Consider the following 21,875-nt stretch of genomic DNA (forward strand, 5'->3'; position numbering starts at 1 on the left):
ACTTTTTTTTTTAAGAAAAAATGTCAAAATTCTCAGATTTCAGCTTCTTAAATGTGAATATTTTCTGGTTTCTTTCTGTCACAGTGAACTGAATGTCTTTGAGCTGCGGACAAAGCGAGACATTTGAGGACGTCACTTTGGGATTTGGGAAACACTGATCAACATTTTTCACCATTTTCTGACATTTTATGATCGATTAACCAATAAAATGATTGACAAGTTAATCGAGAATGAAAATAACCATTAGTTGAACCCAGGGGGGAAGTAACTAATTACAAATACTCAAATTATTCTGATTAAGTAGGTACTTGTAGTTTTATGAGTAGATTTTCAAGTCTGTACTTTAACTTGTACTTAAGTATTCATCACAAGATGTAGTTACATTTTAAGTCATAATTGCGTACTGAGTACAATTTGAATTAATATCCAAACCTTTCATCTGCATTTTAGGAGCCAATCAGGTGATCTGATCACAAATGGACCAATGAAAACAAGGACAAACAAACAAAAAACAAAATGCTGTGGTATCGCACATTTGGAGTGAGAATGTCAATGATTGATCATTAATTAATTGCTGTTAAGAATTTAACCAATTAAAAATGTAGTCACTGATACTTAATCAATAGTTTTGGCAGTAATTGTTCCTCATTTGACACCATTTTATCTGGCAGAGAAACTTAAACTTCAACTTATGAAAAACACAGAGAATGAGGGGAAAAACATGTTTTGTACCTTATAAATTATTAATGATGAATGGATTTTCAACTTCTGGTTGAGGAAAATGCACAAAATTTGCAAACCTAATTTGGAGAGATGACTGTGACATCACAGTTAAAAGTAACTAATCCTCTGAGTAGTCTTTGTGTCGAATACTTTGTACTTTTACTTAAGTATATGTCTAACACCTGTACTTTTACCTGTAATTGAGTAATATTTTAGCAGAGTAACAGTACTTATACTTGAGTACAGATGTTCAGTCCTCTTTCCACCTCTGGTTGAACCTCTTACATCGTGCCGTCACTGAAATGTTGGAATGATTCATAAACATAAACCATAAACATGAATGTCTCCTACCAGAGTGAATCGCATGTTTCAGCTCTTTCAGTATAAAACACACATTTACAGGATCAGAATTATCTTCATTTATTTTACTCCTCTTCAGTTAATAGCTGTGTTTCCCCTGCGGAGCTCACCGTCTGACGATCAACCCTCTCTGTTACTAACAGCCTCATTTATCCCGTCATACAAAATTGACTCATCTGTCCCTCCTTCCTGGGAAAAACGATGTGAATCAATTTATTTTCACTGTGAAATGGTTGAAGGGCCACCAGGCGCCCTGTCTGGGGCCAGATTTGGCCTGCGGGGAACAAGGGGAGTATCACTGCAGTAGACAGCCACAGTGGTTCCCAACCTTTTTTTAATTGGCCTCTTTTCTATCACTGAGTTAAGTGACGACCTGACTAAGAGACATATTTTATGAATATTTCATATTATATTAAATATAACATTAACAGCACAGAACGACTGATGAACTGATGAACTGAACAATTAAGCCACATTTGGATGAACATCCTGTGAATGTTGCATCAGAGATGAGTTTTTGTAACTTTTCATACATTTTTCTTTTGGCATAATGTTTTTTTTTTTAACAATCATAAATACTTAATAGGCTCCTCGTTTAAACTTTTTTTTCTTCTCCCTGACACTTGGCCTTTGTTCTGTCTGCTCTCTGGTTGTTTTAACTGCATATTTTTCTCATGTAGGTTGAGGCTGTTCATCAGAGTGAAGCCTCTGTGAATATAGTTTGTATTTAGGTTTTTAAATAATAAACTAAACTGTAAAAATAACTATTTAATTTAGTTTACTTCACAGAAATTATTGAAATGCTGAGATATAGGCCCACTGTATCCTATATTTTACAAAATAAAAGTTTTCTTACACCCCTTAAAGGCCCCACGATCCCCAGTGAAGCTTTGGTGACCCCTGATGGGGGTCGGGACCCCAGGTTGGGAACCAGTGAAGTAATAAATATAAAGTATGTAAGGAACAAATGCACAAACCAGCACCTAAGTAAACTAAAATAACCTAAAATAGAAAACATAGTGGCAATGATGTTGAAAATAATCTTGGCAGTGATAGTAGTAATAAAAAGTAAAAGTAATATTTCACATGATGCACAAGATAATGAAAAGTAATAAAAGTAAGAAATATTGCGCATAATACCAGAAAATAATGAAATACAAATGAAATTTCACATGATATTGAAAGTAACTTTGTACATAATGCTGAATGGAATATTAAACATTATTGAAAGTAATAAAAGTAATATTTTGTGATATTGAAAATAATATTTCACGTGATATAGAAAGAAATATTGCACACTATACTGAAAAGTAACATTGCACATTATGTTGATATTCCTCCTTTTTTTTTTTATATTATTGATCCCAGCTCATACATAAGTTTATGTAAATGCATGACCTCATGTCATGGCTGCGCTCTCAGGCCATGAAACGTGTGGGTTTGCGTGTCGGTGGGAGCAGAGTTTCCCAATAAAAGGTCAGACCTTAAGCACCAAACTCCTTGAAATGATGATAATTTATGTCAGAACACAACACTGAGAGCCGACTGCCAGCGCGTCCTCCACGAACAACTGGAAAACAAAGCTGTAGTGATAATTAACAAATCAATTCAAGCATTCTCTCATAGGTCACGCATGGATAAGTGCAGTTGGATGCAGCCAGGCGCGATGGTATGAAGGTATGCAAGACGGGGAGGATGAACTGGAGCAGGAAATCGTTTCTCTGATTGGACCAGTAGGTGGCGCTGTGGAAACACTTACTGTGATCAAGCCCAACGTCCTCCCCAAGAATACTTACCTCACTCTGTTCAAATTAAGGGACTTAATTAGGTGTAATTTGTTTTGCACGCTTGATATCAGGATTACATGCTCTGTGGATGTTTAGTTAGTCCCACGCGCTGCAGTTATTTCAGAAAATATTTAAGGAAAGCCACTTAAATGTTAAAACAAATGCAGATGAACACGTTTGACAGTGACTGAAATGATAATAAGTTGCTGGGAACATTGGTGCGATTTTTTTTTTTTTTTTTTCGTTTAGTACCACCACACACCGGAGGATGGAGCCAGCAGGAGCGTCTGGAACACACTGCTGTCGCCGCTGAGCGTAAAAAGGGGCGTTTCGGCGCTTGGCAACATCTCTCTTGGCGGTGCCAGGTGTGTTCAAACCTGTAGCAGCAGCAGCAGACAAACGCAGATTTCTCTCAGCTCAGTCACCATGGGCTGGATCTCAACTGCATAAACCGCCTACCGGTGCTCGCCGCCCGCCCGCTCGTCTATTTCCAGCCTGCCCACAGGTATGAGGGATTTCTCGTTGACGCACTACATTTCAGCGACAGACACTCCACAATCCGCCGCCGAGTGAGTGAAATCCGCTCTGTTTACATTTTGTTTTGACTACTTGGCGTCGGCAGGCTCCTCCAGAGGCGAGGCGACGCGCGGATGTGGTGCATGAAAGCTGATCTGATCCATTTGTAACCATTTTGCCGCTATCAACTCCTGTTTTTACGCGCAAGGAGCGCTTGGAATTATTGCAACCCAGGCAGCTGTGCGCACAAGCCCGTGGGATGACAGAGCTCAGCGGGTGAAAATCAGCCTCCTACATGTCAGGAAGATGAAATCCCCAGCAGCAGCAGCAGCAGCAGGTCGGGAGAAGAAGAACTCAGGAGGGTTTATTAGGCCGCGTCACTTCATTTAACAGCAGCAAACCGAAGCGACTCGAACCGGTTCCGTCGTTTAGTTGTTCGGATAAAGAGGAGTAACCATGTCCAGGACGCTGAAGAAGAAGAAACACTGGTCCAGTAAAGTGGTGGAGTGCGCGGTGTCATGGGGGAACCTGGGGGACTTTGGCTCCGTGGTGGAGGTGCTGGGAGGAGCAGAGCTGGGACAGTTCCCCTACCTGGGACAGATGAAGCTGGACGTGCTGGTGTGTCACGTCGGGAAGCTGCCCTACTACGGGGACGTGTTGCTGGAGGTGAACGGGACGCCCGTCAGTGGACTTACAAACCGAGACACCCTGGCTGTCATCCGCCACTTCAGAGAGCCCATCCGCCTGAAGACGGTCAAACCAGGTGCGTCCCCTCCCTCCTGTTGTCTCCTCTGTTCTCACACTGTTCTGTGTGTGTGTCACCTGAGCTGTTTGTAAGATGAGCGTTTTGATATGTTGGCATCCACTAAACACAACAACCCTCATGATTATACACACCCAGGAATGTAGAGGGCAACCGAAACATTTGTAGGGGAGACCGGGGGCAAGTGTAACATGTTACATTTTCCTTCAGAACTCACAGACTGCTTGATACACACCAGTCATCTTTTGATAGAGAAAACACATATATACTTGCACACATACAGTTAACAGGGATATTGTTGAGTTGTGTTTCCAACAACGTTCAAATGCAGAGAAATCCATAATTTATTAAAGGTAACAATGTGTTTCCTGCTAGCCATTGCTAGTTACGTGCTAGCTGCTATAACTTCTGTGAAAACACAGGATATATTGAATATGTCAGCTACGTCAAAGAGTGAGGAAGGAAGTCGGCCAAAGTGACTAAACGTAACACGAATAAAACTTTAATATTACCTCCTCTATGAACACGATTCCTGCCTGAGTCATGTCAGATAGACTTTCATCAGCTATGACGGTGATAAAAAAACCAGAGATAACAACTCCCATGATCCCACACTGCTTCATGACGTCATCAAACTACGTTGTTTGTTGTTGTTTTAATGAGAGAGAGAGAGAGAGAGATAGAGAGAGAGAGAGAGAGACATCCCATAGCGGCAGAAATCACGTATTGTGCATTTAAAGTTACCCTGAAGTCATAATCTGTTTAAGTGTATTTAGCACATATGGCAGTTGTCTGGCCCAGTAATGCCAAGAAAAGTCATTTTGTATATATTCTGAGGTATTTTAATGATATTTCAGAGTCCATCTTTTTCTGCAAAACGATTGAAATCTCTTGATGACTCATGCTGCACTCGGGGACGTTACTAAATTTGTGTCCAATGAAATGGTTTCTTGTTTATGACGCAGCAGAGCGTGGACAAAGGATACGTTTGTTCACTGGAGTGGACGGGAGTGTTTCTGCAGTCGTGGTCTCGCTGTACAAAAGCACAACTTTCGAACTTCATTCACTGATTTTGGTGAAACTGGATCATATTTTATGGAGACAGTTTGTTATGGTTTGGGCTCTGGTGTCCTCCAGCTGCTCACCTTCAACTCTCTGAGATTTAATTACAGAGTGTCCTGATGGACAGATAGCTTGCAGCTCACTTGTTGCTAAAGTAACTAACCATAACTGTTAGCTTTTAGCTACCGTTATCGGGCACCAAAACCAGGCTCAGCACTCTTCTACTGCACACGACCGTTCAGTGGGACAACCGGGACTTGGACAGCCTCTGAGATTGACAGGGAATACAGTACAGAGGTTGTACTTTACCTGCTGCTAAAGTAATTCAGCTAATCACTAACTGCCATTAGCTTGCTTAGCTGTGACTCAGCACTGAGGTGCTGTGAGCCAAAACCCAGTGAGAAAACCAACTCAGTACTGCAGCCTATATCCTGTCATCAAACTGGACTCTGTTGGTCTCGGATGCTGTTTTGGTTCTGGTCCAGCTAACAGGACTCCTCTCCTTCCTACACCCATGGACCAGTTAAGCGGCACGGTTGTAATATTGTAACGTGAAGTGCTACTGGATACTGAAAACGTCAATCAGCGTCTGCAACAAAGCACTCCTCACCTTCCTGTTTTACAAGAAACACAACAAATAAACACTTTAAACTTTAAGTAGTTTTGGATATTGTTAAGATTCTTGTAGATGTCAGACATCTTTGTATGCATTCAAAGCAAAAGTCTATTTCTGTTTTTGCAGAATATTAGGCAGCTATTCTGGTGGTAACTAGATTCTGGATTCTGAATATTGAGTTAAAAGTAATTCTGCATTTAAATTTCGTTAAACATGTTAATTTTCTAACAGAAACAAGATGCTTACATTGGGCCATGTGGCTTTGGATCCATGATTTTGTATGTTAGCTACCAACGCTTACATTAGCATAGTTTGTTCATGTTAATTTACACTTTACATTTTTAACCAATAACCTAGAAATCAAACTGATGTAAGTTTAAATTCACAGGCATCTAAACTTTAGACAGCAGAAGAAGAATACTGTACATCCAAAATCTTTTTTGTTGTTGTTGTTGTTGAAAACTTCTGCTGAGGCTGAATGACCCTGCTCCAGTTCCACAGGCAGAGAGAGAATCATACTGAGCATGTGCAAAGATCGTGTCATCACTCCAGCTCTTTTCTGATTTGATGACTTGGGTGTGTTGTAATTGCCCGATGATACACTTGCCCCCAGTCTCCCCTACCTATCACTGCCAGTCTGCGATAATCTAAGTACAAACATCCTCAAATAAACATTTAAAGTACAGTAATATATAGATTCATCCTTACACACTCCCAAATCACATAACTTTACAATAGGCGTATGTGTCTCCCTGGGATATGTGGATTTATACATGTCAGCTAAACCACTGTATAATAATAATAGAATAAAAGGGTGAATAAAGTGAGTTTAGCTGAGTCTACATTCCTGCGCACTTCCCAGAGGACATCCTAGACTTCCACTGTAACCCTCCTACTGTCCCATAACATCTAATTGGCCAATTCTCTCCCCACTTTGTCTGGGAGATCGAATAGTGATAATGGTAATAATGGCATGTCGCCCAGTTGGAGCCTGCTAGGCTAAGTGCACTTACATGCATAGGAATAAGGCCTAATTACATCCTCCGTTATTCAGCCTATACTCTGCTGCCATTGGCCACAGTAGCCAGAGTGGTTAGTTGGGTTGTATCTCGTCGTCTCATCAGTCAACATCCTGCTCTCCAAGGATGCCGGCTGCAACATCTAATGGTTGTGACGGCTTGGTGATGCTGGGACTGTATTCTGTACTGGTTCCGGGCTGACCCGAGCTGAGGCCTACAGGTTCTGGAGTTACAGTTGTGTGTTTGTGGGTAAGGGAGATATTGGCCTTGCTTTGCTTGTGCGCTGGAACTGGAGAATATCTAAATAAACAACTGAGACAGTTCAGAAGGTTACATCAGCAGCAGGAGCAGCTGAGTCCAGGACCTCAGGCCAGCATCCCTTAAGATCAGCTGTGTGTGTGTGTGTGTGTGTGTGTGTGTGTGTGTGTGTGTGTGTGTGTGTGTGTGCATGTGCACTCTCCTGTCTGTGTCAGTGAAGTCATTCCAATATGGGATTTTTGAGACTGATACAGTTTTAGAGGGAAAATAAATCACAGATTATCAATATGGTGATCAATATAGTGAATCTTTGAGCTGGAATGAAATTAGACCTTTTCTATGTGGATTGAGCTGCGATTTTTGCACCAATGTGACTATGCAAAGATTCTCAGGAGGCCATTTTCTTTAAAATAACTTCACTAAATAATCTTTTTATATACTGTTTCGTGTGCTATATGAATATATACACTGATATTTGTAATGGATCCATATCAGGCCAATATATCAGCCGACCAATATATCAGTCTGACTCTAATTTTTCTATCTTTTTATAAGCAAACATGAGATGAATGGAGGAATATCTGCTGTGATTTATGAGCCTGGTGCCTATTAGTGTGCATGCACATGAAGGTGTGTGTGTGTGTATTTCATGGCTTTACATTCCCAAGAGCTCCGAACACCACGCTCTCTGCCCCACTAACCAAGGATGATTAATAAAGGGCATGGAGGAACGAGAGAGTGAGGGAGAGAGAGAGACATAAAGAAAGATTGGGGGGGGGGGGGGGGGGGGAGGGGGTTGGCTCTGCCTTTGGCTTCAGGCTTAACTCCCACACCAGGCTGTTTCTGCTCTTTAAAGCTCACAGGGAAGTAATAGGTGGCAAAGATGGCAGAATTCCTCATCGCCTATTTCTTCACTGTCACTCTTACCAGTCTGGCCTAGATGTCCGTGTTCCCTTGACGTCATATATAAGATTACAACTAGAGATACGACCGGTCCGATATCGGGGCCCATTATTAATCTAGAGCACTCATATCCGACTTGCATCATAGATTCATGTTCCGATCTAAATTTCACAATGTGTTTGTAAATACTTCACCAAGCAGTACAAATCAAGAGTTGCTTGGTGCTTTTTACTTTTATGGCTAAATTCCACCAGGCAGGGCTGCGTCGTGTCACGGCTGCGACACATCAGCCGGCGCTGATTGCAGCTAGACTTGCACCGATTAATCGGCAATGCTCAGAATCGGCCCGGTTTTCACGTGACTGGCCTTGACCGGTGACCGGCCGGTCAGCGTCACAAATCCGGTTCTGTGCCCGTCATTGTCACACACATGTTCTGCACGATGGTCACGTCATGCGCGCAGCAGACAAACTGACCGTGACGTCAACACAGCGCTGATAACAGCTACACACTCAGACACACGTCTGCTTGAAGCTGGTGTCAGAGACAGATTCCAAGAACAGGATAAAGAGAAGACAGACAGTCTACAACGAGACAGAGCAGCTGACAGTGTCGCAAAACAGCCGTAAACTCTCTCGCACTTCAGGCTAATGCTAGCAAGCTAGCAGCAGACTGCTGTTCACAGAGGGACAGTTAAAATCTCACCTCCTGTTCTGGCTGAAGAATAAACAACCTGTATTGATGTGTCTTCTCAAACATTTTCTCATCCAGACTCCTTTAACTTCTGTGTTTGTTTTTCTCACGGCAAAGTTTTACTTCAAACTGTTGCACCGCGTTAGTCTCCGGTTTGTTTACATCTGCTTCCACAAAAGATCACGTGAAATCGCGTCCCACGAAATCCCGCGAGCTGATATCGCGAGATCACGTTCACCCAATTCATAATCTTAATATAAAATTATAATAAGGCCTGGTTGTAATCTGGATGATTTTGGAGAAAGTATTAAATGAATATTTAATAGTCAGTGTCTTATTATGAACATATTTACAAGAAAAGTTGCAAAAATGTTTGTGAATGCTGTCAATTACAGTTCTTAGAAAGACTGAAAATCGGAACCAGCCAAAATCGGAATCGGTAGGTCAGACCCCTCAAAAATCGGAAATCGGAATCGGCTAAGAAAGTTGAAATCGGTGCAAGTCTAATTGCAGCCATTCTACACAATGCTTGTGATTCCACCAGCAGCGTCTCGGCACGTCCCAGAAGCGGCTCTCCACTCCGCTCTGCTTCAGATACACACCGGGTCTATTTTTTGACTGACGCCGCGTCAATTAGCACAGAGCAGATCGAATAGGCAGGAAGTCAGACACAGAAAAGGCAGTTTTTGTTTGACTGTTGAGTCTCGATTTTTAAAGATCAACAGATCATTTGGTTTACGACCTGTCAACTGTCATTTACATTTTGACATTCTTTAAAAAGAAAAATCTTGTTTGGTATCAAGTGTTATGTAACAGCTGATAAGCTACGCTGTGTCAGGCCGCAAGTAGGCAGGGGTGGAGAGAAAAACAAATACTAAAAAAATCTGCAATTCTGCCTTTTAATTCAAATCTTGAAATTGAAGGCTCATTTCAATTCGATTATCAGTTTGATGTTGCTTATCTATTACACAAGTTACACTACACAAACTAAACAAGCTTTCCAGTTGATGAAAACTCTGACTGAATGTGCAGTAACATCAACTGACACAAAACTTTTCACCACTAAACTAGTTCAGTTACAGCCTCATGTAATCTTACTACTAATACTACTTATTACAATTATTATATAACAATAATTATAAAATAATAATAAAAAAAGAGGAAAATTAGTGTTTTAACTGGTATTTTTTGGTATAGATAGATATTCAAAGTCAGATATTGGAATGGGATGGGAACTGGAGAAAGTGGGTTGGTACATTTCCAGTTAAAACCAGCGTGGATCAGCTCTTGGATACAAAGAAGTCTCACAAAGCCCCTCTGGCGTCGGCATCACAGATGGGGCTGTTATATTGTATGATTACGTATGGTGCATGTGTGCACGTCGGCGCTGTGTGTATACATTCCTGTGTGGTTGCCTCATGTTTAATTCACACCTCTTGCATAATTGAGTCAGCGAGTGGATTTTCTCCACTCTGATGGAGGCAGTGGGCCTAGAGGATCAGCTGTTAGCAGGAAGCCAGGGAAGCTGCGACGACATGCCGGCGGCCGGCAGCGACGGACAGCCTCTCTTGGTCTGCCAGATGTTCCCCAGTGCTCTTCCTAAGATCCTCTTGCGCTCTGGCTGCCTTGCCCTCTGGAGCTGGTGGTGCTTCCCGTGCTGCCGCCGCTGACAGCTGGGGTGGAGCTAGAAGGGAAGACATGAGGAGCGTGCCGAGATGCAAAAGCAGAAATGGGGATTTGAGGCGAGGATGCAAGATGCAAGTCTCCATGGAGGCTATTATCTATCTCAGGCATTGATCGAAAGGAATGAGAGCTGAAAGAGTTGCACACAGCACTTCACTTACTTTTCTACTGCTGCTTCTGGTGCATCACACATTCTCTGGGGACAGCCTTTCTCACATGCATACATCCTCACATACATCCCCTTTTCACTGCTTTGAAATGAAGAAGTTCACACTAAGCCTACGCCAAGATTTCACCGTGAGGTGGATGTGCCCATTTTTTCTGGTATCTTTGATTAAGCTGGGAGATGCCTCTATTAAAAGCTCTCTGCTCGGTACAGGAATCTATTTCTGCCAGTACCCCCAGCTAAGGATCGGAAGAGATGCCTGATGAAAAGCTCCATGAATGGCATCCCAGAATTCCTTTTCCGCCGCTCAGTTATTTTCTGCTTTGCCTCCTATATGTTTGCGGCTTCAATCACTGTGCAATCAAAACATACGTAACAACCTGTAGCCATTTATATGCAGCTGAATGGATGATGACTCCGACATCAAATGAATAATTTCTCAGTGCAGCCGCAGAAGCACACAGCAGAGCCGGTGCAAAAAGCTCTCTTTCGTCTTCTAGATGATTAATATTAGCTGCTGTGTGAATGTATGAGACACATGCATACAAACTCACTATTTAAAATTGATGCACACTTCTTCTGTGGTCCTTTGTGATACACTCAGACAGTTGGAATTAGTTTTATGATATTTAAAGGGCAACTTCAGCCTGTTTTTTATGAACCTGGTCCCTATAGAGTGATTCCTAAAACAAGGAAATGAGTTAGCATATTAGCTAGGGGTGAAAATCATCTGATATCGATTGCAGACCCCTGAATTGAATCGAAATTGACTTGTTATCAGCAAAATATCGTATTGTGATGAAAAATCTGATTTACACCCTTAATATTAGAACGTCCGAGTCCCTTGTCTCAAAGTCAGTGGGTTTTTTGGAAGGGTTTTTGGTTAACGAACGCTTCAGAGATCTTTAAGTTTTCTTGTACGGCATAAAATATGTCAGTAAATACTCCACTGGTGAACTTTGAAGCTTTCTTTTAAAAGGCTGTTGCTAACAAGTTGCTAATTGAGACTAAAGTGGTTGTCTGGTACATTTAATATCATCACGCCGAACACTAGTCAGGGAGCAGGGGTGACATGAAATCATGTGATGATGCCTAATGATCACAGTTACGCTTCAAAAATCATGAAACTGGTGGGAAAAATCCCATTGGCTTTTTGTGGAGAGAGCCAGAGTGATGCTAACTTTCAGGTCGGCCAACAAAAACGTGTCATCACTGCACCACCCTTTTTCTCCATGCTTTTGTGTCTAAGTGACTAATGGGGAGAACATTTTTTGATGTTGGTCCAGTATTGAGGGAGAGTGCTGCAGCAGGCAAAGGTGAAACTAGTTTTTGCCGGTGACGGGCTCAAATTGTTTTTCTAAGTGTGTGACAGCATTTTGGAAAGAATGGCTCCAGAGATAGACCTTCTTTTAAAGAGTAAGATCCTTTTTGTTCAACCAGAGACAGCAGATTTATTGATCTCGCCACACTAACCAGACTCTCTTTGCAAAACAGTGACATTGTCATCTTCATGCAAACATAACGGAAACAAAATAAAACTCCCCAAAAATGTCTTGGCTCGTCTTTCCACTACTCAAACAACAACTGGCTCTGGTTCGCTTGAAATAAACCCTTTAGGAGGTAGATGTGAAAATATTAGGAGAGAAGCTAGGAGGCTGCAGAATCAGAGAAGCAGTTGGGAGAAACGGCATCTAGAGCCAGAATAATTTAGCATCTACCTCCCTGCACAGAAGGTTTTTTTTTTAACCAAACCAGAACTGGTGGAAAGACGAACCAAAGCATTTTGGTGAGGTGTTATTCTTTTTGTGTTGCGTTTAGATGAAGACGATGATGTTAAAATAGCTCGGCAAGAGCAATAAAGGAGATGTTTCTAGCAAAACAAAATGTGTCTTACTTTTTCAAAAAAGGTCTCTCTCTGTAGGGATCCTTTCCTTAGTGTTGTTAGACAGTTGGATTTAAAATATGAGCCAAAAACAAGCACTGGTGGATTTACTTGACAGAGAGATTACATTATAGCTTAGTTTCACTACTGAAGGCCGCAGCGATCTCCCTCTATACTGGACCAATTTTAAAAACAAGCAATATAACTCATCAGATAGACGTGTGAATTGTTCTTTTATTCTTAAACGTTATTGTCCCCAGACACAAAAACATGAGGAAATAGGGTCCAGGTTGAAAAATGTAGAAATTAGTCGTGAAATCAAACTGGAGTCATCAGATTACAGGTGTGTTTAAAAGGAACGATGATTCATAGAAATGCTCAAACATTGTGTGGGAGTAACAACATTTTGATTGGAAGATAGTCATTTTATCTTTATTGATTTTAATGGTTGATAATTAACAGTGTGATAATGGGAACATATTAAGTCCGCAGAATGGCACAGCTCATCTGTTTCTGTAACATACTGCGTTTCACGGGCTAATTTTGCTCTTAATTATCTTTTGAATTCTGAAGTCAAATTGCATAATCGAGTGTGCATAAAGCAGCAGTGGGTTCTGCTATTGAGCAATTTACTCCAGATTACGTTTTGAGTTGCCGTCTTGTGCTCACACATCAGCACATTTTGTGTTACCTGCTGATCATGCCAATAGAGAAGAATACAGAGTGACATGAGCCCCTAAGCCCCTGTATCAAACGGCAATAGTGAGTGTGGGTTAATCACATTAATGCACCTCTCATATCAGGAAGTGCCTCTCAATGGAATCATCCTCTTGACAGGCGATGCTTTGTCACCGCAAAGAGATTTGCAGTCGGTTGCAAAAAAAAAAAAAAAAGAAAGGGAAAAAAAAGAGGGGGATTGAGAGTGAGAGTGGGAATACGGCAGCCCAGAGAGCCCGGTCAAATAACTAGAGACATCTGTTCTCGCCTCAGAGATGTTTCTGACAATCAGCTGAATGGAGCAGGAGAGCCGTCACGTGCGCCGCTGCTTTGGCACGGAACTCATAACAGAGTAATTTAAAGCTGAATGAGCTCTTTCTCAGTGATTTTAAAGTGATTAGGAGTGTTTTTATGAAGATGTCAGCTATGTTTTGTTTTTGGCTCTGATCCTGCTGCTCTGCTATGAGATTATTGATTGTTTGGGGGCTAACATGCACTCTTAGAAATAAGGGTTCCCGAGGTTCTACCCAGAATCACTTGCTTCTGAAGAGCCCTTTTTTGAAGTGTGGGTTGGTCAAGGGTTTCTGTTTCCGAGCGTTCCATTAAGAACCCTTTTCATTCAAAGAGCCCCTTTTTGGTGAAAGAGTTCTTCAAGAATTGTTGAATACTTGAAGAACTCTTTTGTCAAGGGTATTTTGTATGATAATATAAAAGGGTTCTAGGTTGAACCTCCTGGGTGGGTTCTAGACGAAACCCTTGCAATATAAAAAGGTTCTCATGAGTATATAAATGTTCTCTGTAGAACTTTCGGGTTAGCTCCTAAATGAAACCCTTTGAATATAAGAATGTTCTTGGTTGAGCCCCTTGAGTGGGTTCAAGATAAAAGCTTTGGAATATTAAAGGGTTCTCAGTAGAACCCGCTGGGGGGGTTCTAAATGAAGCCCTTGCAATATAAACGAGTTCTTTCTAGAATCCCCTGGGAGGGTTGTAGATAAAACCCCTGGAATATAAAAAGGTTCTCTGCAGAGACCCTGGGGTAGGTTGTAGGGGAAACTCCAGGACTATATAAAGGTTCTCCATAGAACCTTCTGTAATACTTTGGTGGGTTCTTGTTAGCACCCTTAGAGGGTGGAAAGGTTCTGGATAGAACCTCCTGAGAGAGTTGTGGGTGAAACCATTACTCCCTAGAAGAGTTCCTGTGGTTGGTTCTGGGTGAAACCTTTCACTGATGGTTGTAGGTATTTAACCCTTTATGTTGGGGTCTTTGTAGAACTCTCTGAAAGAGTTCTAAGTGGAACCTCAAGTAAAGGTTCTACCTGGAACCAAAAAGTGTTCTCAGCAGGCCCCTTGAGTGGGTTGTAGATAAAAACCTTGGAATATAATAGGGTTCTCTCTGAAATCCCCTGGGTAGGCTCTAGATAAAACCTTTGGAATATAAAAGGGTTCTTGTTAGCACCATCAGAAGGTGGAAAAGATCTGGATAGAAACCCCTGAGAGGGGTTACGCCATAGGAGGGTTCCTGTTGGGGGTTCTGGGTGAAACTTTTCACTCTAGAACCCCCAGAGTGTAGATGAAACCCTTGGAACAGAAGGAGTCTCTGTAGAGCCCCTTGGTAGGTTCTAGATAAAATCCTTGCATTGTAAAAGGGTTCTTGTTAGGTTTTTGTTAGCACTCTTAGAAGGTTGAAAGGTTCTGCATAGAACCCCCGAGAGGGCTGTGGGTGGAACCGTTACTCCATATTGGGGGTTCTAACCCTTTATGTCAGGGTCTCAGTAGAACTCCCTGAAAGGGTTCCAACTTCTATAAAAGGTTCTACCAGGAACCAAAAATGTTTCCTCCATGGGAGACAAATAGAAGAACCCTTTGTGGTTCTCTTTAGCACATTTTTAAGAGCGTTACTCCTCCTTTGTAATTTTAATTGCCGTGTTGCAGAGTTTGCATGTTACTGTATGTTGTCTACAGCTGTCTTCATGCTGCGTTCAGGGCCAGACGTCCAGAGAAAAAAACCAAACAGTTAATCTCACTGGTGCCAGCTGGCTGGATGAAGACTGAATGAACAAACACACACGTAGATAAGATGATTACTGTACACACAATAAACTGTAGGTGGTCGTCAATTCTCATGTGCCTCATTAATAATTTAAAATCTTGGTAACACAGGATATAAAAATGAATCTTGGCAAACCTCGACTTGACACTTACATGAAATATAAGCAGAATGTTGCATCAGCCGCTCTTCTGCTGCTGTACCTATCAAAAATATCACAGCTCTGGTGTGTGTAGAGCTTAAAGGACTGTACTGGTGTCTTTTTGTGTGTTTCAGCCCATTAACTGAAAATATGTTTCCTCTGTATTACCGCTGACCGTTTTCTAAAGCTTGCAGTGTTTTACACTGTGCAGTGTGTTTTTAATACCTTCCAGGCCTCCACTGTTTTCACTTCATTTCACTACAATATGAAAAAAACGCCCTGCAGAAACTTTCATTTAGGTAATCCATCACAGAGGATACCGTGCCGTGGTGTCACTTTGTGGCAAAGAAAGCCCAGAATTTCCACATAATGACAACATAACTTTGACAACAATAAGAGCAGAACAATAAAGGATAAGTAAAAGCAGGCTGAAAGCAGGATTCTGATGGATTAATAATAACATTTAATGTACCTCAAATGGTCTGAGGGAAAACCAGACCTCTGCTCCTCCTTTTGAATCTGTCTTCAGGCTTTAGAAAATCAAGCAGAGACGGGAGACTTTGGACAACCATGGTAAAACAGCTGATTGTTGAGTCTCATTCCCAAAATGTGAGCGTGTTATTAAACTCAACAATCAGCCATCTTTCTCCAGAGTTGCTTACTGCACTTTGAACTCAAGCAGGTTTTAGGGTTTTGCAGGTTGATTATCATACTGAATGGCTACCTGTAAACCAGTGAACATAAATTTAAAGTCTAAAACACTGCTTTTGAAAGTGGTGGGTGGTAAAGTTTATAATATTTAAAAGTTTTTATTATACATATTGATTAAATGAAAATTCTGATCGATATATCATCCGATATTCTTACAGTATACAGAGGATACATATAATATATACATTTACACGAGGGATGCACAGATACCAGCATCGGGTATCGGTCCAATACTGTCCTCAGGTAGTTGTACTTGTACTCATAAAACTACTCAGATACCCTACCTCCGATAGCAAGTCATGAAAAGTAGCCGCTCGACACAAGCAAACATGTAAAGATCCAACACGACTCAGAGTTCAAGGAGTTTGCTGACGCTTACCCTCTTTTCTTTTTCGTCATTATCAGCGAGAGACTCGCTGTCCTCAACATCATCCACTAATACCCGATAAATAATTATGTCTCTCTGCTTTGACACTCTCACAAATGAGTGTTTGAAACTGTTTAAACTGTCACTTGAAACAAAAGCAACCTCGAATTGCTAGTGAAAGGTGAGTCCCAGCCTACGCTAAGTTTGGAACTCCTGATCTATCCGATAGTTGAGAAGTTTCACTCAAAACCACAAATGTCAACACATGTTGGAGCCTGTCAGTGGATCAGTAGGATTCATCCTCCAGGCACCTTGAGTTATTTGTACAAAATGTTGTCCCAGTCCAGCTGGAAGATGTTGAGATATTTCCCAGTCTATGTCAAAACTTTGGCTTGTTGGTAGCAAAGTCATAAAGATTCACCTTCTGGTGACCATGAATATCAGTACAAAGTTTCATGACAATCCATGGAATAGTTGTTGAGATGTTTCAGTCTAGATGGACCACTGACATATTTAAAGACGGACAACATGACAGTTTCCCAAAAGTGAAGCCAAAACATCTCTATCAGTGCAGGTCCTCTGTGTTTGGAGACAGGACATGGGCCAAGATAAAAAGTAAATAAAGTCAAATAAACTTTTCCCAAAGACGGTTTCTGTCATTTTAGGTTGTTCTCATTTTTCTGATCAGTCTGGTTTTAATTAGTTATTTGATGCTATAAAAAGCATGTCTCATGTCGTGATTGACAGCTGCTCTCTGCTCGTGACTGAGTCGTCTGGGTGTGTGGGCAGGAACTCGGTGCCACGGATCCAACCCTGATCACTACTGCCCAGACTCTGGGCCCCCAAATGACGCCACCAGTGCAGGATGACAACGTCTGTATCCTGAATAATTTGGCTTCATTTTTATGTCTTTTATATCTTTATTTACAGTCAGTGGGATGGACCGGCAGACTGACACGGCTATTTCTAGAGCCGACCAGGGCATTGTAACAAAATCCACTTTTCTATTATAGCGATTCAGTTTAAAATTCATTCAAAAGGCACATTTGGAACCTGAATGAACTGATACTTGAGCTCATCTAAAGGAGCTCTGGGGGTGCATTAAGCAAAAAAAAAAAAAAAATCTCCTCCTTACTCCAAGCAGGTGCTGATGATTTGCCAGTCATGATACTTAACCCCTCTCAGGGTTTGGAGAGGAGAGTCGCTGCAGCACACAACACTCAAACTCCTGTTTTGTTAACACCACCCGGCCGCTGGCATGTCACCGCGCTCATCAGCCGGCGAGGGTGTGTTCGTGCAGCACAGGGACACTTGAGCAAGACTGTCAAACTGTGGATGCAAGACGGTTGCCACGGCACCAGAGCGTGACAATTAGCAGAAGTGTTGTTCCTTCGCTGTTCTCAACCTTCTAACCTCGCCTCATTAATGTCTTACTAACTTTCACCGCCGTCGCTCTCCACACTACACACAGAAGGATATAATATCATGGTGGTGATTTAGATCTTCTGCTGAGTGTTGCTGTCCTTGTGATGCATTTGATGACATTTATTTTGCAGAAAACCAAATCCAATTAAAAGTATCTGTCATTATAGGCCCCCAAGTGCCCTAAAAACCCGGGTCACTGTCAGATTTTAAATTTTTTAAACTAGATGGCGGAGCATAGGTTTTCCCTTCCTTTTTATTTGTTTCTTTGTAACTACTTCATGCTTTTTGTATCTGTTTGGCCTTTCGCTATATCATGCTACAAAGCATTTTGTTGATATACAGCTTGTTTGTCCTCTGTGACTCTCATCAAGCATCTCCCGTATGTGCCCGAGGCAGCTGTCAAACTTGTGGTGAAGCGCTGCTGTCTTACCGCGCGCACACACACACACACACACACACACACACACACACACACACACACGCTTACAGAGATCTAAAAGTACTCTGTGCATAAGTCCATCTTGATACATAATTTAAATTAAAACTGAGACGTCAAATCATTTCCTAAAGAGCTGCCTGACTGCTGACAATCTAAAAAACATGCAAACAGACAGATGGGGTGAAGAAGTTGGTGATATTATGGTGTTTGTGGAGGAGTTTCCAGCATAATGAATAACAGAGGTGAAAGATTAATTTATTAAAATTCATCAGATACGTTGTTCTGCATCAGAAACAACTCTTAAGGCCGTTTCACACTGCAGTGCGGTAACTCGGCACCTCGCTGTCATTTCAATGAGATGAAGGCAGAGGAACAGTAGTTGCTGCCCTGCACTGCTGCACTGCCGGTCAAAGTTTACCGCACTGAAGTTCTGGCAGTTGCTGCCTGGCTTTGGCCAATCAAACAGAACGGGGCGGCATTGCAGGTATCACAAGTCAGAACGGAGAGTTCTTATGGAGCTGATTATGCTGTCTGAGTACCTGGAGCTGCACAACTCAGTACTATCCACGTACAGGTACATTTCCACCAAACTAGTGTAAAGTTGCTGGAGTTGTGGACTTTGACGTTCTCATAGCACCTGCCTGTCATTGCAGCCTTGATCCGCAGCGGTAGCAGCCGCTTTTAAAAATTCTTTGCTTCTGGGGGGAACGCTCTGGCTGTCAGGGTGGTTACTGTTCTTTGGTTTAAAAAGGCCCTTAGTCAAGTCACGTCAAATTTTATTTGTATAGTCTAGCATCACAAATCAGGGGGCTTTACAATCTGTCCCGTGGATCCTCGAAAGAATCCTTTGAACAGGAAAAAAAATGGAAACTTTTTAGGCAACTAAGATGTCAATACTAAAGACCATCTTCAAAGCAGATAAAGATTAGGCTACGCTAATATAACATATAATCACAACAAATAACACAAAATTCAACCAATCTCTGTGGATTCTGCTCGACCTTAATATTTTATCCAAACATTGCAATTTTTATATGAATTTGACCAATCATTGTAGCTCCCCTGAGTTCCACCAATCATAGCAGTCCCCCATGAAAACATCATACATGTACGTCTCAATGACCTGAATCTTTTTTTGTGTGTTTTTATCTTTTTTATTTTGTCATGGGTACTGAAAAGAACACAAGATTTGTCAATGTTATTGACATTTATTGATGCTCTGTGCACTTATTTTAAAATGTTGCAGTTGCTGTTTTGACCGAGTTCGAGCTCCAAAATGATTTCCTTTGTTTGCGGTAAGAGCAGAGTGCAGATTTATTCTTACTGGAACAGGTCTTGATTTTTAATGAATTATTCACAAAATGCCTAAAAAAAAATCACAATATACTTTTTTTTTCAGAACAGCTGCTGTGAAATCAGGCATTTTAGGCCACAACAATGCCTCCTGGAGGGGCTGATAGAGTCATTTCCAAAATTCACAACAGTTTTTATGTAATGAAATATTCTTCTTCAGTCCACATTTGTTGATGTTTAGCTTTGCAGCAACATTTTCACGGTGGGGAGAAAACTTGCTCTTCTGCTTGCTGCATACAAAGCGAGGCATGCGCTCATATCGCCGTGGTGGTCTAGCAGCAGTCTAACAGGAACATGAATTATATTTACGCTGACAAAACCGACAAGTTCATTAAAGAAATTAGATTAAATTATTTGAGGATTTGTGATGACATCATAAAACACGATGGCAGACGTTCAGAGCTTCATTCATGAAAAAATGTAAGGAAAAAAAAACTAACGTGCGGTACAGCCCTGAAAGATTTGTTATCTTGTTTCGTGTTTTTGCAGGCCAACACTGCACCAGTTTCCCCAAAACACTACTGAAAAGCAGAGCTGCCAACATCCCACAGCATCCTCGCTGAGAGCCCACTCTCTCATGCCTCGCAGTGTGTTTGTGGGGGCAGAGGAGGAGGAGGGGGGGGAGGGGAGAGTCGGTGGGAGGAGGCGTAATGCGACTACAAAACAAACGAGCGTAAAGTTGCTCCCAACCCTACTCCAAGTCCTCAATAATTCATCAATACTAGAGCTGGATACTCCACTCGTATGCATGCATGTGTGTGTGTGTGTGTAACTGGTGATATTAGAATAAAGCGGTGTGCTACAGTCAAAAAGCATAGCATGACTCCTGCGCCGCAGCATGCTGTCATTATTCCCACTTTAATCAAATTGGCGCTGCTCTTCTCGCACACTCCAGCAGCACCTGCAACAACTGCAATGTAAACAGCGCGCCTGATGAGATGGTTTGGAGTTGGAACTGAGCATTTTGAAACTGACGAGTGTGTTTCATGATGATTGTAGATGTGAACTGTATGTGCAGCTTTGCTTTATAGATGATGGTTCGGCTTATGTCGAGAGATATAGAGGCATGTAGAACAGCTGGTAAACAGTGATTTCTGTTTTATTTCAGAGCATTATGAACTAATGCTGTAAGAAAGTAGGAACAGCATTTTTAATGTCTTTTTGTCCTACACCGTGTCCCTCTATAATCAGGTTTATTTGTCACTGCTGCATCCTGCAAAACAAACAAAAAAAGATGGTAAAACTGAACATAAATGGGTTTATTCTTCACACTCCTGTTTATATTCACGGAGCTGGAAGGCAATTCTTCCCCAGTGAGCATTTTTCTGTTGGAAAGACGACCATGGTCACCGGTGGAGACGTTCAGAATTCAGATATGGTTAAACAAAAAAAGAACAACTTTTTTTGCAGACTGTTTGAGGACATTGATTTAACGTTCACGCTTAGGCAATATTTCACCGGGATTTGCAAAAGTGACATTTTTCATCCTCTACAATGTGTAGATAATAGGCTGTCATCATTATGGAGCCTCGCTAAGAAACCACATCCACATTTTTCAGTTGAAAGCCAGACAAAAAAAAAAAAGAACTTCACACGGAACTTGAGCCACGGTCTCCTGGGTGACAGTCCTGAGTTTAACCCATTCATTCACCACATCTTAATGACTTTGTCACTCTTTGTACTATGTCACCTGGCTTCCTAAATCCTCTCTGGCAGAAAGCTTTCTGGTGCCTCTGGCAGAAAAGCCTGAAGACTAACTAAGCTTTTAACTTCTCCCGATACTGCAAGTCCCAGTGCGTATAACTTGAAGACGAAGCTGTAACCTGTGGGGGTGAAGGGAAATAACAATACACTTGAGTATCATGACATTATGCTTTGTGATATTGTCTCATGCAAAGATTTGTGGCAGTGATTCATTATGTGTTGTGCTTAAAACCCCAGCAGCTAGATAGCAGTGTTGTTATCTAGTTTGTAACTCAGATTAAATCCATATGGTTTTGTGTTTCTAAAATAAAAAAAATAGCAATATATCAACTAACTGACAGCATCACAATATGTCACAGTATATATAATTGTACATATTGTATCACCAGCTTCCTGCTAATACACAGCCCCAGTAACCAAAACGCCCAAGTATATTTGCCCATGTGCATTAGGCTACAGCAATAAGTGCAATTTGTTATTTTACATTAATGCAAAGAAACTTCTGTCATTAAGATGTCCTAGAACAGTGATTCCCAGTGT

At 41.6% G+C, this 21,875-nt stretch overlaps 1 protein-coding gene across 1 annotated transcript in view; it reads left to right on the forward strand.

Moving 5' to 3' along the window:
• The first annotated feature begins 3,276 nt into the window (after positions 1-3,276).
• The window catches only part of magi3b (membrane associated guanylate kinase, WW and PDZ domain containing 3b), a 258,901-nt gene continuing 240,302 nt past the window's right edge, over positions 3,277-21,875 (forward strand). The window contains exon 1 of the mRNA XM_084738936.1: positions 3,277-4,149. Within this exon, the coding sequence (XP_084595062.1) occupies positions 3,843-4,149 (307 nt within the window). The 5' untranslated portion in view covers positions 3,277-3,842. The remainder of the gene's footprint in view (positions 4,150-21,875) is intronic.

Source organism: Lutjanus erythropterus, chromosome 2 (assembly GCF_056507025.1).
Source record: "Lutjanus erythropterus isolate fLutEry1 chromosome 2, fLutEry1.hap2, whole genome shotgun sequence".
NCBI classification, from domain to species: Eukaryota; Metazoa; Chordata; class Actinopteri; order Lutjaniformes; family Lutjanidae; genus Lutjanus; species Lutjanus erythropterus.